A 23,825-nucleotide genomic window follows, 5' to 3' on the forward strand; every position below is an offset into this window, starting at 1 on the left:
ATGATGGGATGATCCTTCATCTTTCTATGTTTCCAGCATCCGCTCCTGCTTCCTTCCAGCTAAAAAGAGTGTCAGCAATTTTGTTTTGCATTGTCCAGACTATGTCTTTGAGATTGATGAAAATCTTTCATAGTTGATCTGTAATACTGCAGTGTAGGAACAAATGGTTTACTGTCTCAGTTTTCTTTTCACAAAGAAAACATCTAAAGCAGAGAGCAATATTCCTTTTGATCAAATTTTCATGTGTCAAAACTACTTCTTTAGCTAGAAGCCAGGTGAAACAAAATACTTTATAAAGCATCTTAGTCTTCCAAATATGCTTCCAAGGCCAGCTAGTAATATGTGGCTCTACCTGGCTCAAAATTCTATACCTTGAGTTGACCTTATATGCTTCACTTACATGTCTACTCCACCATAGGCAATTTGTATCTTCTTGTAATCCTTGAAAACTCTCAAATTGGTTAAACAGTTTCACAATTCTAGGTATCTCCCAATCATTCAACATTCTTCTGAATCTAAGGTCCCACCCTTGTTGTGTCCACATATCGACAACTGATTTATATTGGTCTGAGGCTATAACAAATAAATCTGGGAACAAGTCTCTAAAGCTCCTTGTCTCGATCCATTTATTTTCAAAATCTAGTCTTGTTCTCATTAACCACTCTGATGTGGAAGTGATTTTTGAGAAAAAGCCAGTAGCTTCTGATAGACCTCCAAAGACTGATCCCATATGGAGTATTGACCTCCTTGGAGACTAGTTGTCCTCTTCCCCATACTAATTCTTTGTGGCTCTGCTCTATAGTGTTTGAGGTGCTTATGAATATCTCCAGAGTCATTTAATTTTCAAAGCTTTGCTATGATGCTTCAAATTTATGATGCCAAGTCCACCTTGTCTCTTGCTTTTGATGATTTCCTTCCACTTGACTAGGTGAAAAGCTCTTTTTTCCTTATTTCCTTGCCAAAAAAAGGATATGTTGATTCTAGCCAGCCTTTGAATGACTCTAAAAGGGATTGGAAATAGGGAGAGCATATAAGTAGGCAAAGCATCCAAGGCAATATTAATCAAAGTGAGTTTACCTTCAAGGGACAAATACTGAGATTTTTACCTTGTCAATTTCTCCTCACACTTCACCAATATGGAGTCCCAAATCCCTTTGAATTTTGATTTTGCTCCAGAGGCATACCTAAATATACTGTTGGTAGGTTGTCCACTTTCCCACCTAGGATAATAGCCAGCAGCTCCATATTAGGCACCTGATTGATGGGACAAATGTGGCTCTTCCTCCAGTTGATGTGAAGACTTGAGATCACCTCAAACAGAATTAGTATCATTTTCAAGTACTTCAATTGTTCCTCTTCTGTCCTACAAAATATTAAAGTATCATCAGCATACTAAAAATGAGTGATTTTCATTTTTTGGTCATCGATTCTGTCCATTTTAAAACTTTTGATCCATCTGTTAGTAATGGCCACTTTTATCATGCTGTTAAGACTTTTCATGACTAAAATAAATAAGAACGAGGAGATGGGGTCCCCTTGTACGATCCCTTTCTAAGCATTGAAAAGGCCTTCAGGGCCACTGTTGACAAGAATGGAGAACTTCACTGTTGAGATACAAAATCTCACCCAGTTGACCCATTTAGCACCAAAACCCATTTGCATTAGGACTTGGAAGATAAATTCTCAATTGACATGATTATAAGCTTTCTCTTAGAAATTCTTGAATCAACTGCTTCATTGGCTATCAACACAGTATCCATAATTTGTCTGCCTCCTATAAAGGCCATCTGTTGTGGGTCTACCAATGTGACCACCATCCTTTTCAACCTTTTTGTCAAGACTTTGGAGATCAATTTGTAGAAACTCCCCAGTAGACTAATTGGACTGAAATCTTTTAACTATTTTGCCCCTTTCTTCTTGGGTATCATGTCTATATAGGTAGCATTGAAACTTTTTTCAAACATCATCTTAGAATGAAAGTTGTGAAAATCTTAAGAACCTCCCAACACTTGATGTCAAAATCTATCGTATATCTATTTGGGCTTGGGGCTTTGTCTGTTGCACAAATCTTAAGACAGATATAAACTTCATGTTCTCCTTGCAAAACTTCTTTTTCAGCATCTGTAATTCTAGGACAATTGCTAATGTTTTCAGTAGGCCTCCATTCTACCTTCTCTGAATAAAGCTTACTATAAATTTTGACTATCTCTTCTTTTGTTCTTGTTAGTCACAATAGTCTCCCCTTGCACTTCTAGTTTGTCAATGTGGTTGTATCTCTTATGGGCATTTGCTGATTAATGAAAAAATTTGGTGTTTTTATCACCCTTTTTAATCCATAGTTCCCTTGATTTCTGTCTCCATAGATTCTCCTCGTTTTAAGGACTTCTTTCAGCTTTAAATATAACTCAATTTTTTAGCAACTCTCTCTTCTGTCAAGATTCTTGAGTCCAGATCTGCCATTTAGTTAATCAATCTTGAATTTTAAAGTTTCAGATTCCCTTGATCACATCTACTCTATTTATTGAGCTTTCCTTTGAGGGATTTAAGTTTAGAGGCTAAGATGTAATCAAGTCTCCTCGAGAACTCAAAAGAATTTTATGAGTCACTAACTTTGTCCACTAATTTTTTTGTGTGTAAACCACCAATTCTGAAATTTGAAATAAGATTTTGGGACCTCTGAGCTACTACATTGAATTACAATAGACATATTATCAGAAATCAGCCTCTGTAAAGGCACTTGTTTTATGTTACAGAAACTTCTATCCCATTCGGATGAGAAAAAAAATATGTTTATCTTTGAAGCAACCTCTTCATTATCTCCCTCAAACCATGTGAAGAGCCATCTTCCTACTGTGTGTCAATCAATTCCATGTCCTCTTTGAAGTTAGAGAACTCTACCATTATTGAAGTCCTTTTGTTGCAGTTCCTTTTTTCGGAGTGAAATCTGCAGATATTAAAATCTCCACAAATTGCTCAAAGACCTTCTATCAATCCTCTCATTGCCCCCAGTTCATCCCAAACTAACCTCCTTTCTATTTTTTCATTAGGTACATATACGCTAGAGATATGACAAGAAAATTCCCGTAAAACTGCCTCAAATTTGCATGTCAGGGAATAAGCTCTTATCTGTAGCACTTTTCCCTTCCTAAACCTACAATTCCACATCATGATTATTCCTCTCCTGATACCACTTGATTCCAAATAAATAAATTTTGTTCACCTTCCTCCCCCGATATGTTTAATGTGATCCTTACAGATCCTTCTAATTTTATTTCTTGTAAACATACTATGTCTACTTTCCAGTCTAAAAGTTGGTTCTTGACGATTATTTTCTTCCCCTGATCATTCAACCCCCTCACATTTCATAAAACTATTTTTAGCTTAATTAGTCATACTGAGTTTTTTCCTTTTCTTTTGATCTATCTCATCCACTTTTGAATTTTGCATCAAAGATAATCAGATTTTTCAGCTCTAACAAGTATTTGCTTCTGATTTTCTTGATATTTGTGATTGATTTCATTCTTCTTGCTTGCCTACTCCCATCAATTTGCATAAATAGTTCAAGAGTTTCTTTCTCATGGCCTTTATAATCAATTCTGAACATCGTACTGAATTTTAATAAATTATTTTTAACCCAAGCAGTTGCTTCAAACTCTTTTTCTAAAACAACTTCATTCTGTTTTTCTTGTAGTGGAGTTACCTCTTCTACTTCCCAGAGATCCGCATTGATTGATGGATCAATAATTGAAAATTGTTGTTGTTTCTGAATTGGACCATCCCCTTTCGTGCCTCCTTTCCCCTCAGCATTGAAACTCCCTTCTTCTTCCCTAGATACACTTATATGTTATCGCCGATTTCTCTAGCTGGAGCTTTGTCATGTATCACGGCCATATGCAAAGTCCCAGATAGATTATTAGACTGATTCAAAAGAGGTTTGCTCAATGTGAGTTCTACTAATAGTATGTCCCTTCTCTCATTAATAAGATCCTTCACAATATTGTTGTAAATAAATTGGGATGGATCATGCCTAATACAATTATTGTTGTTAAGATGACCCAAAGGATGTTGTTCTTCTCCCAGATAGATCCCATGCCCCTCACGTGACTTCATCTAGGATTTAATATTTGAAATATCCACCCCCACACCCTGAATCCTCCTGTCAATAGCTGTCAATTGTCCAACAGAGTCTATTATCTCATAGGGCTCTAAGGGCCACTAGACAAAATTCTTTATTATGCCATTGAGTTCTCTATCTCTAAGCTTAGGAATCACCACTGAAGCTCTTTCGAAATTAGATTTTTTTTCCACCCAAATTGGAATAAAGAAATTTAAACCCTCTTTCGAGATAGTTACTTCACTTGGAACGTTCGTACCATTCCCTTTACTTCAATTTGATTCCATTTCAGGTGATTCTTCAACTCAGTATCTTTCTCCATTGATTTTCAGCCTCCATAAAGGTCTTCAATTTGTTGGAAAATTTCATGCGACCATAAGTGAAGAGGTAGCCCAATTGCTCTGATCCAAGTCATTTTTGCTCTTTTGTGCCACCAACGTGCACCAAGCTATAGGGTTCCACCATTTCAAACAATCATTAGATTTCTTCCAGGTCTACCCATTTTAAAGTGTCTGCTCAACCATATTTCTATTGGAGAATTCAAAAAGAAAAGAATTGCCTATCATCTCGTAGATGTTAATCTCAAAAGTTTTTTTTCAAGTTGACGATGCCCATTTTCCAACCTCGATGAGGGTAGACATCTCAGAGCCAAGATTGCAGAAGTTTTCTGTGATACATCTTCCTAGCAAACCTTTGTCATACTCAATTGTAGCAAAATTGGAAACCTCTTGCCTTTTGCTTTCTAGAACTTCAGTGGTATATGACTGTCATTTACTGCCCTCAATGACCTTGGCAAACGGGTGGTTAGTATCAACCATTCTGTGTGGAGCTTTTAATGTTATTGGTGGTGAATCGTTAATGAAGTTTTCTATCTTGAATGCAATGTCTTTCCAACCGGCATTAAATGCTTCTGGCAGTATAACTATTGCTCTGTCAGCTCCTTTTAGAGACAAAAGACTCATAAATCTTCTGTGAGCATTAAACTTTTTTGTACTAAAATACTGTCATTTGGTCCTTCATTCTCCCTCTCCTCACAAGATTCTTGTTGTCGTTTGAGGCTTCATTCAGGACAAAATAAATCCACTCCATCACTTTTTTGCTGAGATTTATTCTTTTCATCTAGTTTCTATTTCGCTCCACCCAATCAAACTAGACGTCCTCGCTAGATGTCCATTTGATAATATTGAATATTACAAAAAAATGTTTACGCAGCTTAACCTGTAGCATGAGAAATTAGGATCAGTTTCATCTATGCTCTTTCTGCAACTTGAAATCTTAATTAACCAAGAAAAAGGAAACACAGTGCACAAATACAAGTACAACCTAAATAGACATAAGCATAAATTACTAACAATAAGAAATTTACCTGCACAGTGAATTACTTTGTGTGGAGAAAATAGGATTTATGGTTTTACAGCTACAGAATTGAGGGTTTAGGGTTCAAAAGGATACAAAATAGTGTGTTATACTTTTTTTTTCAAAGTCCTCATTTTGCAGAATCAATACACACGAGTAGAAACATATAAATACTGAATACATAACATACAAAATAATAATGGATAACTAAATAGAATCTCAATTCAAACATATGACAAGCGTAGAATTCATGACATCAACCAGCTGAAACTGAATTCACGGCTTCAACTTAAAAACTTCAATTACAGATAATAATAATAATCGAAACCACGACTTCAACAAGCAGAAATTCAATTATGTGTTGTATAGTTGATTTCTATTCAAGAAAACAATAATATACCTTATCTGACGATGAGGAAGACAGACGAACAGCGGCTTACGGCTACTCAGAGTAGTAGGCAATGTATGCAGTGTTTTGGACCCTAAACAAAAGTCAGAACAAAACGTAGTTAGTAATAATTTGTGCCTATAATCGTTTAGAGAAAATTTCCGAGTCAAAATTCCTTATCCAAAATAATCAATTTAACACTTAAAGCACAAAATATGATCTTCCTTCACATTTAAATTCAAATTAAATCCACTTCTTCCTTTCTTCTTCCTTCATGTTTGCAACACTTTCTTCTTCTTCTGTTGTGCTTGCTTCCACTCTTCCTTTCTCCTTTTTCTTTCATGTTCAACTATTAAAATTTCTTCAACTCCCAATTTAAGTTTTGATGTGCCACAAACATGAGTTGTATATCAAAAGTCTTGAAACATCATGAAGAGATTATATCTAAAATTTGAAATTATTTAGAGAAAATATAAGTTGGTCAGGATTGAAAGACTCAATGTTCAACCATTATAGTTCCTTCAAAAATCGATTTTAAAATTCAACATGCCGCAAACATGAATCGCTTCGAGTGAATAGTATATCAAGACTCAAAACATCGAGAAGAGATTATTTAAAATTTGGGCCTGTTTAGCGGAATTTTGAATTGATCAGGATTGAAAGACTCCGTGTTCAACCGTTAAAGTTTCTTCAAACATCGATTTTAAAATTTGAGTGTCGCAAACGTGAATCGTTTCGAGTGAATGATATATCAAAATATTCGAAACATTGAGAGGAGCTCATATCTAAAATTTGGGGTGATTTAAAGGAGATTTGAGTTGTTTGGGATTGAAAAAATAAAATCAGACTGCAATATATAAATAAAGTTTGTATAAACATTGTATATGAATGTATATACATTTATGTTACATAATTATATATCATATATACATGACATACACTATTTATACAATATTAATACATTACATATATGTACAATCATTTTCATTCAATTTTTTTCCCTGTAAAGTTACGTAAGAATTTCTAAAGCTCATTTCAAAAATAGAAATTTTCATAAATAATGATACTATGGTGTCTAATTATCAAACATAACGACAATTTTGGTTACCAAACATAACAACAGTTTTGAAATTTATTGTATTAGTGATACAGTTTTCTGAAATTCACAATGTATCACGATACAGTTTTTTGAAATTCATATTGTATCACTAAATTGGATACCCTGTATTTATTCCCTCAATCTAATTGTATCAACACTTTCTCAATTTTGTTAGATATATTATTGAATAACTATCACCATAAATTCATATCTCGATCCTAGATACAAAACAGAAACACTATACATACAACTTAGCTACAACTTCAAAAGTCACCAAACTCATATATACAAGCCAAGAATATTTCAGAAACTACAAACTAGCAACAGTATCAAAAATCATCAACTTTCTAAATATAAATCCAAAAACATTTCAGATACTACACATCTGTAGCTATAATTTTGATTGATGTATCAGACCCATAACACAAACCTTCGCCATCTTCTTCCATTGTTATTTGTAAGTAACTTGTTATAAATTATTTATACAATGTATATATAAATTTTATATATTATTATATATAACTTTTTATAAAATGTGTATACCATTTTTATACGATATTACACTACTTGTACTAATCACTCACAATTAAGACCTAAACTCACCATCAATATTCATTTCAAAAGAGTTTTACTCATAAAACACCATTAAGAGACAAAAAGATATATGAAGAAAAAGTTACATGGATAAAAATGAAAAAACAGACCTTTATATATATATATAAAAAATTAATTTTTTTTATCTGAATTTATGTGTCCATGGAGTCGTTGACCATCAACCTTTGTGGTGGAGAATGACAAATCCTTTTTCTCTCAAATCTTTCTACGCTATATGAACATTTATATCATCCATGGTCAGAGTTGCTCCCATAGAATTAAGTGTAATAACCAATTGCTTGATATGTTATAGCTAAGATGACATGAATTGTGTACTTTTTGAGTCTAGCAAGAGAAAGTAAAAAAAAATAGTCCGATGCACTAAAAGCTTTCGCTATACGCGAAAATCTTGCATAAATATTATTCAAGGTGGTCCACAGGTGTCCGCTAATAGAACAAACATAGCTACTTCATGAAATAAAGACGTGACTAAGGCACTACAGTCTATTCCAAAGTTTAGAAGCCATTAACAACATAACTTGCAAAGCCATATCCTATTATTTTTTAAGGAGTTATGAACATCCACCGTAATTTTATTATTTCATAACACCAACATATTTTAATTAGGGGAACTTACATTATACTATATTAGGAAAATATTTACCATTTATAGTAATAATATTTTTTTTCACTAGACATTTATAATATAGTTTTAATACATATTATCGAGAATAATTTATAAAACACATATAATACAAGTTTTATTCATGAAAAATATATTTATCACATACTTTAATATACTTATAATAAAAATACATTGTGTCAATTTCTTACCTAACAAGCATAATATATTTTGAAATACTTATAATACATTTATATTGCATGCATAATTCATTTTTAATACATGACAAATATATCATAATATTGCTATGTATTGCTATAGATGATAATAAATAAAAAATATCACTAAAATTAATAATTATTTATTAAAAAATACTTTTTCCTTCCCTTTAATTATCCCGTATGTAACTTTATGTGCTAGTTGGGCTTTTAGTCCATAGAACTTTAGTACCTGTACTGGTGTGTAACCAAATCATACTCAAAATTCACGCCCATTGGACACATAAAATAGTCTCAGCTCATATTCAAGCCACATATTGTTATACTGCTACAAGGAGAATAACGTACATATATTTAGGAAATGATAAATAATCACCTTAACTTTTGACACTTGTTTAGTTCTTGAATCATCATGCTTCATAGAACATATACATTTTGCTCTTTGAAAGAAAAAAAATAGATGGTTGATCAAACCATGTATGTCATTCCAACTTGCATTATGTTCATGTGAGGTACTCTCATTGTTGCATTTCCTCCTCTACAATTCCTCCTAAGGAATGCATACAAGTAATTTATAGTTAGTTTCTTGATGAACCATGAATTTTTCTTTGCCCTCACGTCCCCATGTCCAAGCAAGTATGTAAATCCTGATTCACTAGCTTCGCCAAGTGCTGAGAGCTCGTATTCCAAACTAGGATCTTCATCTCCTGATGCTGCTGTTATTGATGATCCTGAGATAGATGTTCCAATCTCTAATCTTTGATCGCGCATTAATGGTACTTTAAGCTCGTCCACAACCACAACAGAGTTGTGATCCCTTGGACTCACTACATTGCTATCAAACTCAGGTTGAGACTGTTTATTGGTTTCTAAAGCTAGATCAAGTGCTTCATTCCTTAAAAACTTCTCAAGGCTATCAACCAAAAGCTGTTCAAATAAGCGATGGTCTTCTTTCCTGACATCTTTATAGCCATATCGAGCTACACAACGAAACATATGATAGTCCTTAGGACATATCCTTCGGAACAAGAACCGTTCTTCTTGAGGAACAACAGGAACTGGCACATGCTTGATGCACACAAAGACTATTACAGAGTGAATAGCTGGAAGGTCCAATAGAAACTGCGTAAAAATCGATGGAATGCCTTGAACAAGTTCATTGTATAGTAAACCTATCCCTGGTACTCTTACTGTCCCTAAAGTACATCCAAGTTCATCCATGAAATCCAATGAGATTTTCTGCTTAACCTCACTTTGATATTTCAATACACTTCCATAGTTCCAGATATACATCACACAGAGGAACAACGAAGCGAAAAAGAGTGGAAGCCAACCACCTTCCAAGATCTTTGATAAAACAGAAGACATGTATACAAGCTCCATTGTTCCAAATACCAAGGGGAAACACAAAGCCAGTATCAAATTTGTCTGCCATATCAGTACCATTACAATCGTAACCAAAGTAGTTGTAACGATCATGACACCGACCTCAGCTATACCTGCAATAGAAAATTCATAATCTCGGTATCATCAAGACAAACAAGCATCATATTATCATTGTGTAAAAGTGAGACACTAACCGTATGCGTTGGCTATACTTGTGCTCCTAAATGCAGCAACCACAAGCATGCACATTATCATCAAGAACCAATTAATGACTGGAATGTAGATTTGACCCATGTGCTCTTTTGAGGTGTGAATAACCTTCACCCTCGGGAAGCATCCGAGAGCCATGGCTTGCTTAACACATGAAAATGAAGCAGATATCATAGCCTGACTGGCAATTATAGCAGCTATAGTTGCTATCACAAAAACTGGCCAGAAGAGACTATCTGCTTATTCAGATTAAAAAAAAATTGAGTGTTAATGGAGCACATGTTATAACACGCGGAAAGTGAATATTTAGAGCTCATTAACGCGAGTATTTACTTGGGACTGAATCATAAAATATTCTTCCAGCTGATTGAGGGTATTGCATAAGAAAAGCAGCTTGGCCCAAGTAGGCCAACAGAAGGCAGGGGAACACGACACTCGTGAAGGCAATCTGCACCAGAAAAAACTTGCATCAGAAATGAAGCAGTTGTTGTTATATATTATGTTAAGGAAAGTAGATAAATGTGAAGGGACAATGGTAAAAACACCTGTATAGACTTCACAGAAAAATGACCTAAATCCGCAAACATTGCTTCTGCTCCTGCACGTGTTGAATAATCGAGCATCATATTAGTATTCTACATATTTCCATAGATGAAACAATTCTCTGACGTACCTGTGATGCATAATACGCAGCCACCAAGAGCTGACCATCCTTTGGTCGAGTTCTTCTTGAAGAACAGATAGATATAAGCTGGATTTACAGCCCTTATAACAGTTACATTAAACTTCAGCAGATTGTAGATTCCTATCGACCCCAAACAGAAGAACCACAATGCTAGAGCAGGAGCGAAAGTGAAACCAACTTTACTTGACCCAAATCTCTGTATGCTGAACAACGCGCCAAGGATGATGATTGAAATTATAACGAGAGCATCTGTATGCAACGATCAATTACATTAATGATTTCCTATGCAAAAGTTCCCAACAGTAATAATTAAAACATTTCGATAGAGCACAAATATCTTAGCTTCTCAGTAGTAAGTCACTTTGCAGTAACTTTAAAGCTACAAAGCAAACTCACCTGTATTAAAACCTGGTATCCTACCCTCCAGTCCGCTAACAGCAGACATAACTGCCAAAAATAAAAGATAATTGGAACGGATTAAAAAGGAAAGTAAGACAAACAAATTGAAACAGAGAGAAGTACCTGATATTGCTGGTGTCAAGATACCATCCCCAATAATCATTGATGTTCCCATCAGAACCAATAGCAATAAAAGTGTTTTCAGCAACGATTTACGTTCCAATATCTCCTTTATGTACACAGCCCTTTCTAGCTCTGGAGTAGGCAATCTGAGCTTAAAACTCGATATACATTCATCAGCAGGAGTACGATTTGGAAGAAGATTGACATTTGCATACCTACAGATCAATGAATACAACGCAAACGTTCCTCCTACCACGTTTAAAAACAAAAAAAATTATATCACAAAGTTGACAGAGAACAGAAGATAACTTTTGATAACCGCCTATATATATACATATATACCTTCTCCGTTGTCATTGGCCTTGAGCACGATAAACACATACTTCATTAGAGGAATGAGAGCAATTGTGTATAACACAATCGACAATGCACCTAAAACATCGACTTCTGAAGTGATGTGCACCTTACTGAATACATCTGAGAAAACATATAAAGGGCTTGTCCCCATATCACCATATACAACACCAAGTGTTTGAAATGCTAGAGAAAGAGTAGCCAAAAGAGTCACATCCTGTTTTTGTACAAGTAACAGAAATTTGCCTAAATATGTAATCAGAAAATACAAACATAATATAATACGATACATTATAAAACGGTCCAAACAGAGTGTAAGAATGTAACTAGAAAATGTTGATAGTTCCAAAATACAGGTACAATGAGTTACTCAATACCTTTTAAGTGACCTGATAGTTTTTACATTGTCACTGCATAAAACTTAAACTCTAGGACATAAGTCAAATTCCACTATCCAAAAAAAAAATTATTGTTCATTAAAAGTTGAGTAATAAGGATTATCTTCTATAGCAATTTTTTTTTTTTACCCCTACACTCGTGCTTACTATTAGGGGTGTACATGGACCGGGTTGATTCGGATTTTTTACAAACCAAACCAAACTATTTGTGTCGGGTTATTAAATCTATAAACCAAACCAAACCAATAAAAGTCGGGTTTTTCGATATCAATTTTTCTCGGGTTTTTTGGGGTTTTTTCGGGTTTTTTCAGTTTTTTCGGGGTTTTTTGGATTTTTCATAATATCTAATAAAAAGTACAGAGCAGTGCTTCTTAAAAAGAGTTCTAGTACAAAATATCAACATATAAGATGGAGGCAGAACACTATTTGAAGTTTTAACTTTATAATATAACTTTATAAGATGGGCTTTTTTTGTATATTATTTAGATGGCTTCTCAAGTCCAAATTTAAATGTAAGAAAAAAAATAAAAATTATAAAAAAAAATTAAAAAATATTTATAAATTACATTTTAATAAATATTTTTATGTATAACATAATTTAAAAGTAATATATCTATAATCGGATCGATTTGGGTTCGGTTTGACTTTTTTTTAGTTAAAACCAAACCAACCCTATAATGGTCGGGTTTTTTTTCCAAACACCAAATCAAGTCAAACCAAACCACTAGTCGGGTTTTTTTTCCGATTTGGTTCGATTTGTCGGTTTGGTGCGGTTTATCGATTTGCCCTGTACAGCCCTACTTACCATCCAAGCAAGTTTAAATACATTAGTGTGCAATTTTTTTATGGTGTCAATATATATTAGTTAAAATTTTCTTTTTTATTTTGAGTTTAAGATGCATTGGTATACTTACGTAGTAAATTTTATCTTCATGGATTCGAGTCGGGGGATTCTACCACAACCCACTTAATTTAGTGGGTTCAAAGTCTATTATTAATATTTATTTAGTGGATTCTTAATACATATAGGATCTAAGCTTATCGAATTTGGATGAACTTAAAACTTACATAAAAGTGACACTCATGATGTTACTACTACCATTACTTCTTCTCTTCTTTTTCAAATCTTTGGGGCAACCGTCGAGTCTAAAGTTTTCAATTTCACTTTCTTAATTGTAGTAGGTCTGAAGTTGATTCCGAGGACTAAACTTTAAAAACTTTGTAAAATTCCGTTACTCTTTAAATAAGAGTCCTAAAAACAACTATTTGTGCACTTCTCCCATCATATAAAATATTTACACAATGAGATTTACGACAAACATTACTTTATAACTTGATAAAACTCATATCAAACGACAATTATAAAACACACATACAAAACAAACAAAAAATCTTTACACTGTTAATGCATATAACTTTTACCTTTTTACGTTGGCTACCACCATGAACTCCTTTAATTTGCATAGATTCAACATCCAAAGAATCCACTCTTCTAGGCTTCTTAAGCCTTGTTCCAACAGATCCATAATTACTTTCTCTAATAATATCTTCATTTTTATCAAAAATTTCTTCTTGATGATCATTTATTTCACTACCATCAACCCATCTCAATGATCCAGTACTACCCCCTCCAGTACTACCATTTCTTCTTAATAATCCCTCACTAACACTACTTTCTTCAATTTCTTCTTTAGTACTCATAATTCAAGAACAAAAAAAGAAATTAATTATTTTATCTAGTGTACTAAAGTATATGACATTATTATTACCTCAATCATTTTTTTTTTGTTTCCTAAAATCTAGTTCGTGTAACACGGGAAGTTTTGTTGGAATTGGTAATAAATGTCTGTTTAGAACCTAAAACGTGTCATCTAATAATAACAGAACAACGAATAAGTCGAATAATGTTTTTGACATTTTCCATCAACATCAAAATTACTCAATTCATTTTTGTTTCTTTTTCTTTTTTTTAAGTAAATTCCACTTTACTCGTAATTCCTTTTTTTTTTTCCCTACAACTAAAATACAAAAATAATTTTGCTGTTGTATAAGGCGAAATTAGATAAGACACATGATCAAGTTAAATGAAGACACGTGGAGGGTTAGTCGGACAAAAGTTCAAACACTCGAAGGAAGAATACATAACACCAGTCGTTATTGATTCGTTATGGGAATAACGTCAGACGTTACTCCTTTTGAATTAAATGTCATTTAATTACTCATTCAATGTAAATTAAGGAAAATGATTCTTGAGCATGATATCCTGAAATTCAATTTATAAAAAGAGCTTTAACTTCTGAAGGACATTTAGGATTATCTACTTAACGTCTATTCCACGAGCTACAAACGAAATTTTCAATATATTCTTATATTTGTTGAATTCTTGTGTTGATCATCAAGCTCGAGTTACTCCGAAGTCGTTCTCACTTAGGGTTTCTTTGAAATCAGGTTATTTTTGTTTATATTATTGTTCTATTACATTCAGATTATTACTCTACTATTTAATTTGATTCAATTTTATTATTATCATTTGTCTTTAAAGATGTTTTCAGGGTGAGGCTTATCAAAAATGCTAAGAGGCACATATTGAAGGCGTAGATCCATAAGATGTACAATCCAGAATTTGAAGCGTAGGCCTTAAGCGAAAAAGTGTAAGTTTCAGGCGTAAAAATGTACGCCCCCGAGCATTAATTTTTTTATTTTTTTTAAAAGTATTTTTACTATAAATCATATTTTTTATTATTTGTGTAATGATATTTTTATATTTTATGTTATTTTTTAGGTTGTAATAATTTTTTCTACAATATATAATATATAAATAAATAAAACAACTATCATAGAAAATGACCTTGCTATAAATAATATTTTAGATAATCATACCTAAAATTGATAAGATATAGATTTCATAGCATCATGTTCATGAAGCAACTTTATTTATATTTTGTCATTATTCTTATACTTTTTTCTTCTTCTTCTTTGAAATATATAAATAATAATTAGTGTAAATATTAATTAGCTGAGGGTGGGAAAGACTAGTAGATGTGCATATAGATAATGATTTCATAAATATTATCTCGGATATTATCATTTTTTGTGTATTATCTTTCTCAAACAATATATAATTATAATATCTTTTTTCTATATTGTTAGTGATTTATTTAAATTTATTTGTAAAATTATTAAAAATTTTACTTTTATTTATTTTATTAGTAATAAAACTATAAAATTGAATATATGAAATATATGCCTCGTGAATATATGTGACTTATGCCTCGTGTCTCAGGATTTACGCATCACCCCGTGCAAGTCCCTGCAATTTAAAACACTGATTAACATCACCAATTCAAATTCATGTATTCTTTAAAACACTGATTAACATCACCAATTCAAATTCATGTATTCTTTAAACCATGTCATACATTCTCAATTGTGCCTATTTTAGGATAAACAATTTGACGCCCCGTGGGGCTAAGGACAATTATATTGTTGTTTTGGTTCTAATTAATCTTTTGCTAACGAACTTTGTGTTTGTGAAGCTGCGAAATATCAACTGACTAAATGAATGGCACCCCTCTGTTAAACAACCCCACCAATCATGAAGTTTATCTAGTAGACACATGAAGTAATCGAAAGGGGTTCGATATCTAATATATACATAAAAAATTGGATTAAAAATTTGAGTTGAAGATGATCAATTGACCCAACCAGCATATACGTGGTCGATTGGTCGAAGTCAACTCGAAAAGGAACATACACTTTTATTTTGGAACCCCAAGGATAACTTGCAGCTGCTACAATCTCTGCCACGGATGAACACTCTATAGTGAACACTTTGTATGCACTAGGTAAATCCCCACTGTGCGGTAGTAATTAACTAGCTACTTTTATGTTAGTATTGTTTTATGTTTTTGGACTATTTTAGTGTTGGCTTACTTCTCAATACGATAGGTCATTATTAACGAACGGTTTTTTAAAAAATATGATGGTTTGAAATATGATGGTTGTTTGAACTTACACAAAAACTTAATTGGTAGGGAAACTTTGAACTCCTTTTAGTGCTAGAGGATTTTTATGACCTTAATACATCTCCAAAGCTCTTCTCACACTAAAGAATTGGCCTTAAAACCTATGCACAATTAGAAAATCATCCGGTTCGGACCTATACACATACTAAGAATGGAATCTTAGCTTAGAATTAATTTGTGGGGTGTTACATTTTATAATCCAAACAATGTACTAATGCTTTCTAGACTAATACCAAACTCGTAGAGGCTCTTGTATCTATGACTTTCATATTTTGAGATTTTCAATTGTATTTTTGCACTTCAATTATATTAATCGACTGGATTAGACTATTTTATTTATTTTTTGCTTAATATATACTTTGCTTGTATTATAATTATCAATTCGGATCAGTTTACGGTTCACCTACTGAGTAAGTGGTAGGTGTGTTGTTCGTGTGCATCATGACTCATTACGTTGGGTCATGACAGTCATAATGCACAAGCCGTACATTATATCTTATGATTTTATTTTTTATCTCACTTTCCACACAAGAATTTATTTAGACCCCGATAAAAAATAAATAAAAAAAGAACACCCCCTATAAAATTAACTTGAATCAGAGGAGTTCATAATTGATCAATCGAGCACAATATTACAACTATCGAAAATGAAGACCACAAAGCTGAAACTAAGAATATTATCCCAAATTTTATATATATACCCCAAGTCTATTGCGTAGACTTTTGCACAGTGAATAATAGTCGACAGCCTGATTGCAAGAGTTTTGACAAGAACAACAATGTGGAGGCTGAACAAGAAACGATGAAAAGGTCGAACAAAAAAAATCAGAAGAAAACGTCGAATAAGAAAAATTAGAAGAAGAGCAAAGAATGAAGAAAAGGCTGAACAAAAAAACCTCATTAAGGAGGGAGATGAAGAACAAAACCTCCCCAAGAATGAGAAGGGAGATGAAGAAGAAAATTTTACTAAGCCCCTCTTGATTTTTATTTTTTTTACATTCTATTCATCATTAATTTGTCTAGTTCCATACAGAAGTGGTACGGCGTGAATACAAATTGAAGTTATTTTAAAAATGTGTGAGTGATTTAGAATGAAAATATTTTTTTATATTTCGAAACTTTTCGATATGATATGGCCAAACATGATTTAAGGAACTCTAACCCAAACAAAGAGTATAAAAAGAAATTTTTATAGAACTTTTTGGAAGATAATTTTCTAGGGCATTCATGTTACCTATACCAGTTTGAAATAGGATTAAACTTGAACAGTTTATAGTAATTGATCCTTTTCCATTAAGGAAACAAATTTTAATATATATATATATATATATATATATATATATATATATATATATATTTATAGGTTCCTTAGTCAAAAAAAATTGTGTCAATGTAACGGCCCGAACCGTCGTTAATTACGATTAAAAAAAATTGCAAGAAATTTACTTGACTGGGTTCCACCATCCCGCCAGAAGGGATGGTCCCGCCTCAGCGGCGCCACCAGAGCGGGTATAGGGACGCCAGAGCGGGAGGTCGTGGGACAGAACTTAAGTCACGAATTTTTTATTTTTCCCCATTTCTTTCAAGTGGGAGTTAGAGGCGAGGGTTTTTACAAAACCCTCCAAAAAGGTTGTTCTTGACCTGTGGAGAAGAGGGGAGGAAATCTCGGCATTCGAAAGGCTTCAACCGGTGATTCAATCCGGTCTTTCCCGTAAGACAGCTGGAACCAACGAATTCAGCAGCATTATGTGATGACCCACCACATCATCACGCCACATAAGCGCCACTAAGTACCATATGTCATAAAGTTGCCCATGTGGAAGCCTTACATAGGAAAAATGTTAGTCCATAGTGGAAGGTTCTAGAGACATGTGGAGAATTTCCTCCATGGATTTGCATGGAAAGTCCTTAGAATCTTCTAGTTGTGTAGAGAAATCTAGAAGAGGGATTAGTTTGTAAATAGGGAAGGACTTATGTAGTAATTTTTATTTACACTTAAGCTCCTAAGGAGTAGTATAAATAGAGGGGGCATTCATTTGTAGCAAATCATCAAGCAATCAAGCATTCTTCTAAAAGCAATACAAAAGCCTTCTTCATAAAAACTCACTTGTCTTTCTTACAAACTAGCGTTTCCTTAGCGACCTAGTCTTAAAGGCTTACTTGAGCTTACAAGATCGTGAAAGATTCGTGAGTAAGTTGCCAAGTGCCGCACGGAAGTCTTAGTTGAAGTCTAAGTCCTTGACAACGTGGTATCAGAGCCAGGTTCTACTAAGGGATATGGCAAGTGAGGGAGACATCAACGCCACTACCGCCACCAATGTCAAGAAAGATGTTGGAAAGAAGCACCGCAAGGGAAATAAAAACTCTAAGAGAAATGAGGAGGTGCCGCTTGAGCCTACACCAAGCGAGGCCCTAACATCCTACTCACCCTCGGCCACTGAGGTGAGTGAAGATGAGCGAGGGGAGGAGCCCGTGGACGTTACTCCCTGCATGGAGTGGATCGCAAGGGTGGATGTTGCCCGGCAGGCCGTAGAGATATTGGGAAAGCGCTTGAACAAGTTCGACGGCAAGTTAAAGTCTCTAGAGGAGTTCACCCTTGAGGAGAATGACAACATACGGAAGGAGTTGGAGGTGCGCAAGGTGGCTGAGTATGAGATGAAGAAGATGATTGCTTTCTTGAAGTGTCGGCTCATGGACGCACTGAGCACGATAGAGACCATGAAGGCCGAAATGGCAGCACTCAAGGGAGATGTGGAAGCGGGAAGATGCGTGACATCTAGCGTAGACAGGGAGGCCAAGATTGAGCCTCCCAAGCCACCTATGTTCAAAGGTGCCCGTGATGTACAAGAGGTGGAGAACTTCCTTTGGCACTTGGAGAATTACTTCAAGTGTAACAAAGTGAAGAATGACGAGACGAGGATCAACACAGCCGTGTTATATCTCTTGGAGATGGCCATGTTGTGGTGGAAGCGCAGGGAGTCTGAGATCGGGAAGGGCCTATGCACAATCAACACCTAGGAGCAGTTTCGGGATGAGTTTAAGAAGGTCTTTTTCCCTAACAATGTCATCTATGAGGCCAAACACAAGTTTCGGGAATTGAAGCAAATGGGTAGTATACGAGCCTATGTGAAGGAGTTCACTACTCTCACGCTTCAGATTCCCAACCTCACGGATGACAACATGTTGTTCCACTTCATGGATGTGCTATAAAATTGGGCCAAGATGGAGTTGGAACACCGACAAGTCAGGACTATCGATGAAGCCATCACATAAGCCGAAGCTTTGACAGACTTCAGGCATGATAAGCATGACCGAGGAAGAGGAGACGAGACGATAGGTAGTCATGAACAAGGTGGGGGAGGTTGTGAAGAGAAACAACCTCATCCCAAAAACCATGACAACCTTAAGTTCGATGGTAAGAAGGTTGGACGATGAAGCAATGCCGACAGAAAGGCATAGACTGCGAAGGGGAATGGATGCTACATATGCGGAGGGCCGCATTGATATGCAAGGTGTCCTAAACTAAAGAACCTTGGTGCCATCCTACGGGAATGGAAGGAGAAATATGTACAAGGCCAAGAGCAAGATTCAGACACGAAACAATTAGGCCTGATTGGACTATGTGGAGCTATCGCAAAGCAATCAGGAAAGCCAAAGGAGTACGTCGCACAATATGTAGACATCATGATCAATGGACGACCCGCTCGTGCAATGGTTGACACAGGTGCAGAGGCCAACATAATGACCAAGTCAGTAGCTATGAAGTTGGGGCTAAGTAATAGTCAAAGTGACGCTCGCCTCAGGACGGTTAATGCACCCTTGACACTAGTGTGCGGAGTCGCTCAAGGAGTAGACATCATATTGGGTAAGTGGCAAGGTAAGACTAACTTTACCATCGATCTCTTAGATATCTTTGATATCATCCTTGGGCAGGAGTTCTTCCAAGGATGCCATACGGTGATCGACCCCTACCTCCAACAACTCGTGGTTATGGAGCAAGAGGGATCGTGTATAGTGCCCCTAGTCAAGGTGCTAAAGACGAAAGGACTAACCCAACTTTTAGCCATGCAGATTGAGAAGGGCCTAGAGGAGGGAGTACCAACGTTCATAGATACCATTGCGAGTTTAAGCGAAGACAATGGTGTTGGAGAGGCATTGCCACCTTACATGAAGAAGGGCGTGATGCCGAAGAAGTTAAGACACTTGCCTCTAAGGTGCCAAGAAGGATGGAGGCAGTGTTGACTAAACCAGGCAAAAATTGGGACAACAGGCCACTGCCATGTTCCTCATCTATGGGGAGAGACAATTTCCAAAGGAGGCCACATAGGAACGGTATAACTTGTGGCAGCTTAAAGACAAAATCCGAGAGCTTTTGTAGCAGCAATGCGCTGAGGTCGTCGCAACATTAGGTGGGGGAGAGTGTGATGAACTGCCACATCATCATGCCATATAAGTGCCACATGTCACAAAGTTGCCCATGTGGAAGCCTTACATAGGAAAAATGCTAGTCCATAGTGGAAGGTTCTAGAGACATGTGAAGAATTTCCTTGGAAGACTTTAGAATTCCATGGATTTGCATGGAAAGTCCTCAGAATCTTCTAGTTATATAGAGAAATTTAGAAGAGGGATTAGTTTGTAAATATGGAAGGACTTGTATAGTAATTTTTATTTACACTTAAGCCCCTAAGAAGTAGTATAAATAGAGGGGGCATTCATTTGTAGCAAATCATCAAGCAATCAAGCATTCTTCTAAAAGCAATACAAAAGCCTTGTTCATAAAAACTCTCCTGTCTTTCTTACAAACTAGCGTTTCCTTAGCGACCTAGTCTTAAAGGCTTACTTGAGCTTACAAGATCGTGAAAGATTCATGAGTAAGTTGCCAAGTGCCGTACGAAAGTCTTAGTTGAAGTCTAAGTCTGTGACAATTATCTCCCCACGATTGCTTGGTGCCCAGGTAGGCTAGCCTTCTCTTTTCTGAGTAGTAAATCTATACCTATTGTGTAGTATAGAATGAAACTTAATGAGAAATCATATAATTAAACTATGATCATGGGTCACGAGCAGAGATTCGATTATGTTAGGGTCTAATTTAAATGTGACCTGTAAAAAAGACTTGTAATGATTTGGGAAGTGTGTTGGGTGTGATATTGTTGCATAGAGACAGTTATTTTATAATGGGCATAGAATTGTATACAAGAATATAAAAAACTAAGTAGGGATTGATGATAAACCCTAAGGGTTTGGTAATGTGGGTGTTGGTTTGGTTTCCGGAGTTGTCTTAATGTGTGTAATTGTGTTACTTATGACATGCCTAAATATGTACCGATAGGGGAAACAAGTTAGTTCTTATATAAACGATTATTTGCTGGCTTGTTTGTGATGAATCTATTATGTTGATATAATGTGATCTATTATTGGTATTTTATGGTTGGTTTGTATAACTAGATCGGGTGTTATATTTCGACACGATTTTTGGATCAGGTGTCACATTCCGACACAAATATGACTGACTGGATTGGGTCCCTTATTTTTCTATTCATATATTATGCGGTGGCTATTAGATTGAACGATGATGCCTACCAGTATGTATTGTTTGTATTGATACTACTCTTGCTATGCCACTTGGCATTGTCTGGTTGCATGGTATGTTATGTCTCTTAGGTGAAGACGAAGGTGATCCTCCAGCAACTTCTATTTTTTCCTTCCTCTTGGTGGAAGCTGGTTCATTGGTCTTTTAGTTTATTTCTACTCTTAGTAGCTCTTGTACCTGTTTTAGACTAGTATCCATGGGGTTTTTATGTGTTATTCTCATACAAGTGTATTACTTTAGATTTTTATAAACTTTTGGCTTAATTACTCAGATTGTTGATTTAAATTCCACAATGTTTTTATAAAAGGAATTTAGGGTTCTTCTACTTAGGACATAGAGTAGGTGCCCGCACGGCCCAGTCGATTGGGTTGTGACAGTCAAAGTAATCAATACTAAAATTTGTGTGAAAGTAATGAAAGGAGATTCAAAGCTAAAACTTAGAAAACATGGAATATTATTTTATTTGATAAAATTTTTATATAATTATCAATTATAATTTGATAATTATTGTTTTTTCAATAAACAATATAATATTTCGCAAGACACGAATAGGTATATAGAAATTATTGTACATTAACTAACACCACAAATGTTTAATCTTAGATAAGTTCTTATTGATTATAATTTTAAAAACTTTTCCAATTAAGTAAGTTATGCACAAACTATCACAATTATTCTAGAAGTATTTAAAAATAAAATTAAGACTTCACCTTTGAGTATGCCAAATAAGAGTATCATTTTTTATTTGTATAATATTTCAAAATACTTTTAATTACAAAAACAATTCTAAGTCTTCATCATTATTGTAGTAATTATCCCTCTTTAGAAGACATTCAATGCTAAGAAAATGTTTTTTTTAAATTTATATTTTTTAATAATCTAACTATTTTGAACTTGCAACACCTAATTAAGAAGACATTTCACAAAATTGAAAACAGTCTTACAAAGTCAAAGTTAAAACATGAGTAATTCAAATTGAAGTGAATTAAACGAATTAAGAAGTAGAAAGTAACTGCAAATTTAATTGCCTATGACTCTTAATCATAACTACATCAATCCTATTTTTAAAAAATAGTAAAATTTTAAAACTATGTGCATAATGATTGGTAAAACATTGACAACAAACATTTAGAGATCCATCATGACAACATTCACGATTCGCATCCATGGATGGATCTGTTAAGTATAGGGTACAAAAAATTCCTCAACTCAAATATTCGAATACAAGGCACTGAAGTAACCCATGTCATACTCCCAGAAGAAGCTCGAACAACTTTGAGTAAGAGGGTAGATGTATCCAAAACTTACATAGGTAGGTAGAGTAGAGATCAATACTAGGGACACGAGACAAGTTTCTCTAAGAAACTCGACAAAATAGCCTTGTAACTTTGGGACAACTTTCTTGAGGTAAGTACGTCAGCATTTAATTGTCGATAATAATAAGTCTAATTTGATAAAAATATAAAGTAAATAACCTATTGTAATAAGTAAAAAGTACGTTGATAGCTATCTAGTGGTAAAGTTTTTTATATATTGCCAGCTCATTCAAGTTAATCTAACTATTCCTTTTTTTATCAGAAAGGTAGTTATATTATAAATAAGTTGTTAAGTACCGACATCCATCCTGGAGGAGGTGTCGTTAATTGCAGTTTGAGTCACATCCCAACCCTAAAAAATATTGGTACTTGTGTTTATCATTCTAGTACAAATAGTTCCGAGAGTATCTGCTTCAATTATCTTGAGGAAAAACACCGGAGGAACTAGCAAAAAATGTGGTGCATCAAAACCTGCCATCTTTTTCCCTTCCTTCGTTAGGGCATCTGCTACATTTTTTTGCTCCCTAAATGCGTGGGACAACTTGGTGATATTCCGCTTCGACATCAAGTACCTGCACTCAACAAGTAGATTATCATAGAGATGGTTATCTTTGATAAACATATTTATAACCTCTGTCGAGTCAGGGTTGATTTCTATAGGGGTACAATGGTGTTCTACAACCATTTGCAGACCTCTTCTCAAGGCTTGGATATCTGCACGAGTGGGGTTAGTGAGGGGAGTGTGCTCTAGGAATCCCATTACTTGTTGCCCTTGATTGTTCCTGATAACTCCACCCAGCTCCCCTGAACCTAGGCTTGTTTTTACAGAACCATATACGTTCAGTTTGAAGGAGTTTATATTAGGAGGTTCCCACTTGAAGTGGATGATGGGTTGGGGGTTCTTTTCCTTATTTCCTCTGGCAATTAAGAGCTGATATTTAGTGGCTT

The 23,825-nt window shown here is 34.8% G+C and overlaps 1 protein-coding gene across 1 annotated transcript; it reads right to left on the reverse strand.

The window, feature by feature from the left end:
* Positions 1 to 8,706: 8,706 nt before the first annotated feature.
* Positions 8,707 to 13,713, reverse strand: LOC129875459 (putative potassium transporter 12). Its single transcript, XM_055950762.1, has 9 exons — positions 13,369 to 13,713; positions 11,537 to 11,765; positions 11,195 to 11,443; positions 11,069 to 11,119; positions 10,661 to 10,921; positions 10,533 to 10,585; positions 10,321 to 10,435; positions 9,972 to 10,223; positions 8,707 to 9,890 (listed from the first exon to the last, which is right to left on the reverse strand). Exons 1-9 carry the CDS (start codon positions 13,645 to 13,647, stop codon positions 8,860 to 8,862), a joined length of 2,520 nt encoding a protein of 839 aa, XP_055806737.1. The 5' UTR covers positions 13,648 to 13,713; the 3' UTR covers positions 8,707 to 8,859.
* Between the last annotated feature and the right edge of the window lie 10,112 nt (positions 13,714 to 23,825).

The sequence above is a fragment of the Solanum dulcamara genome, chromosome 2, assembly GCF_947179165.1.
Source record: "Solanum dulcamara chromosome 2, daSolDulc1.2, whole genome shotgun sequence".
NCBI lineage: Eukaryota > Viridiplantae > Streptophyta > Magnoliopsida > Solanales > Solanaceae > Solanum > Solanum dulcamara.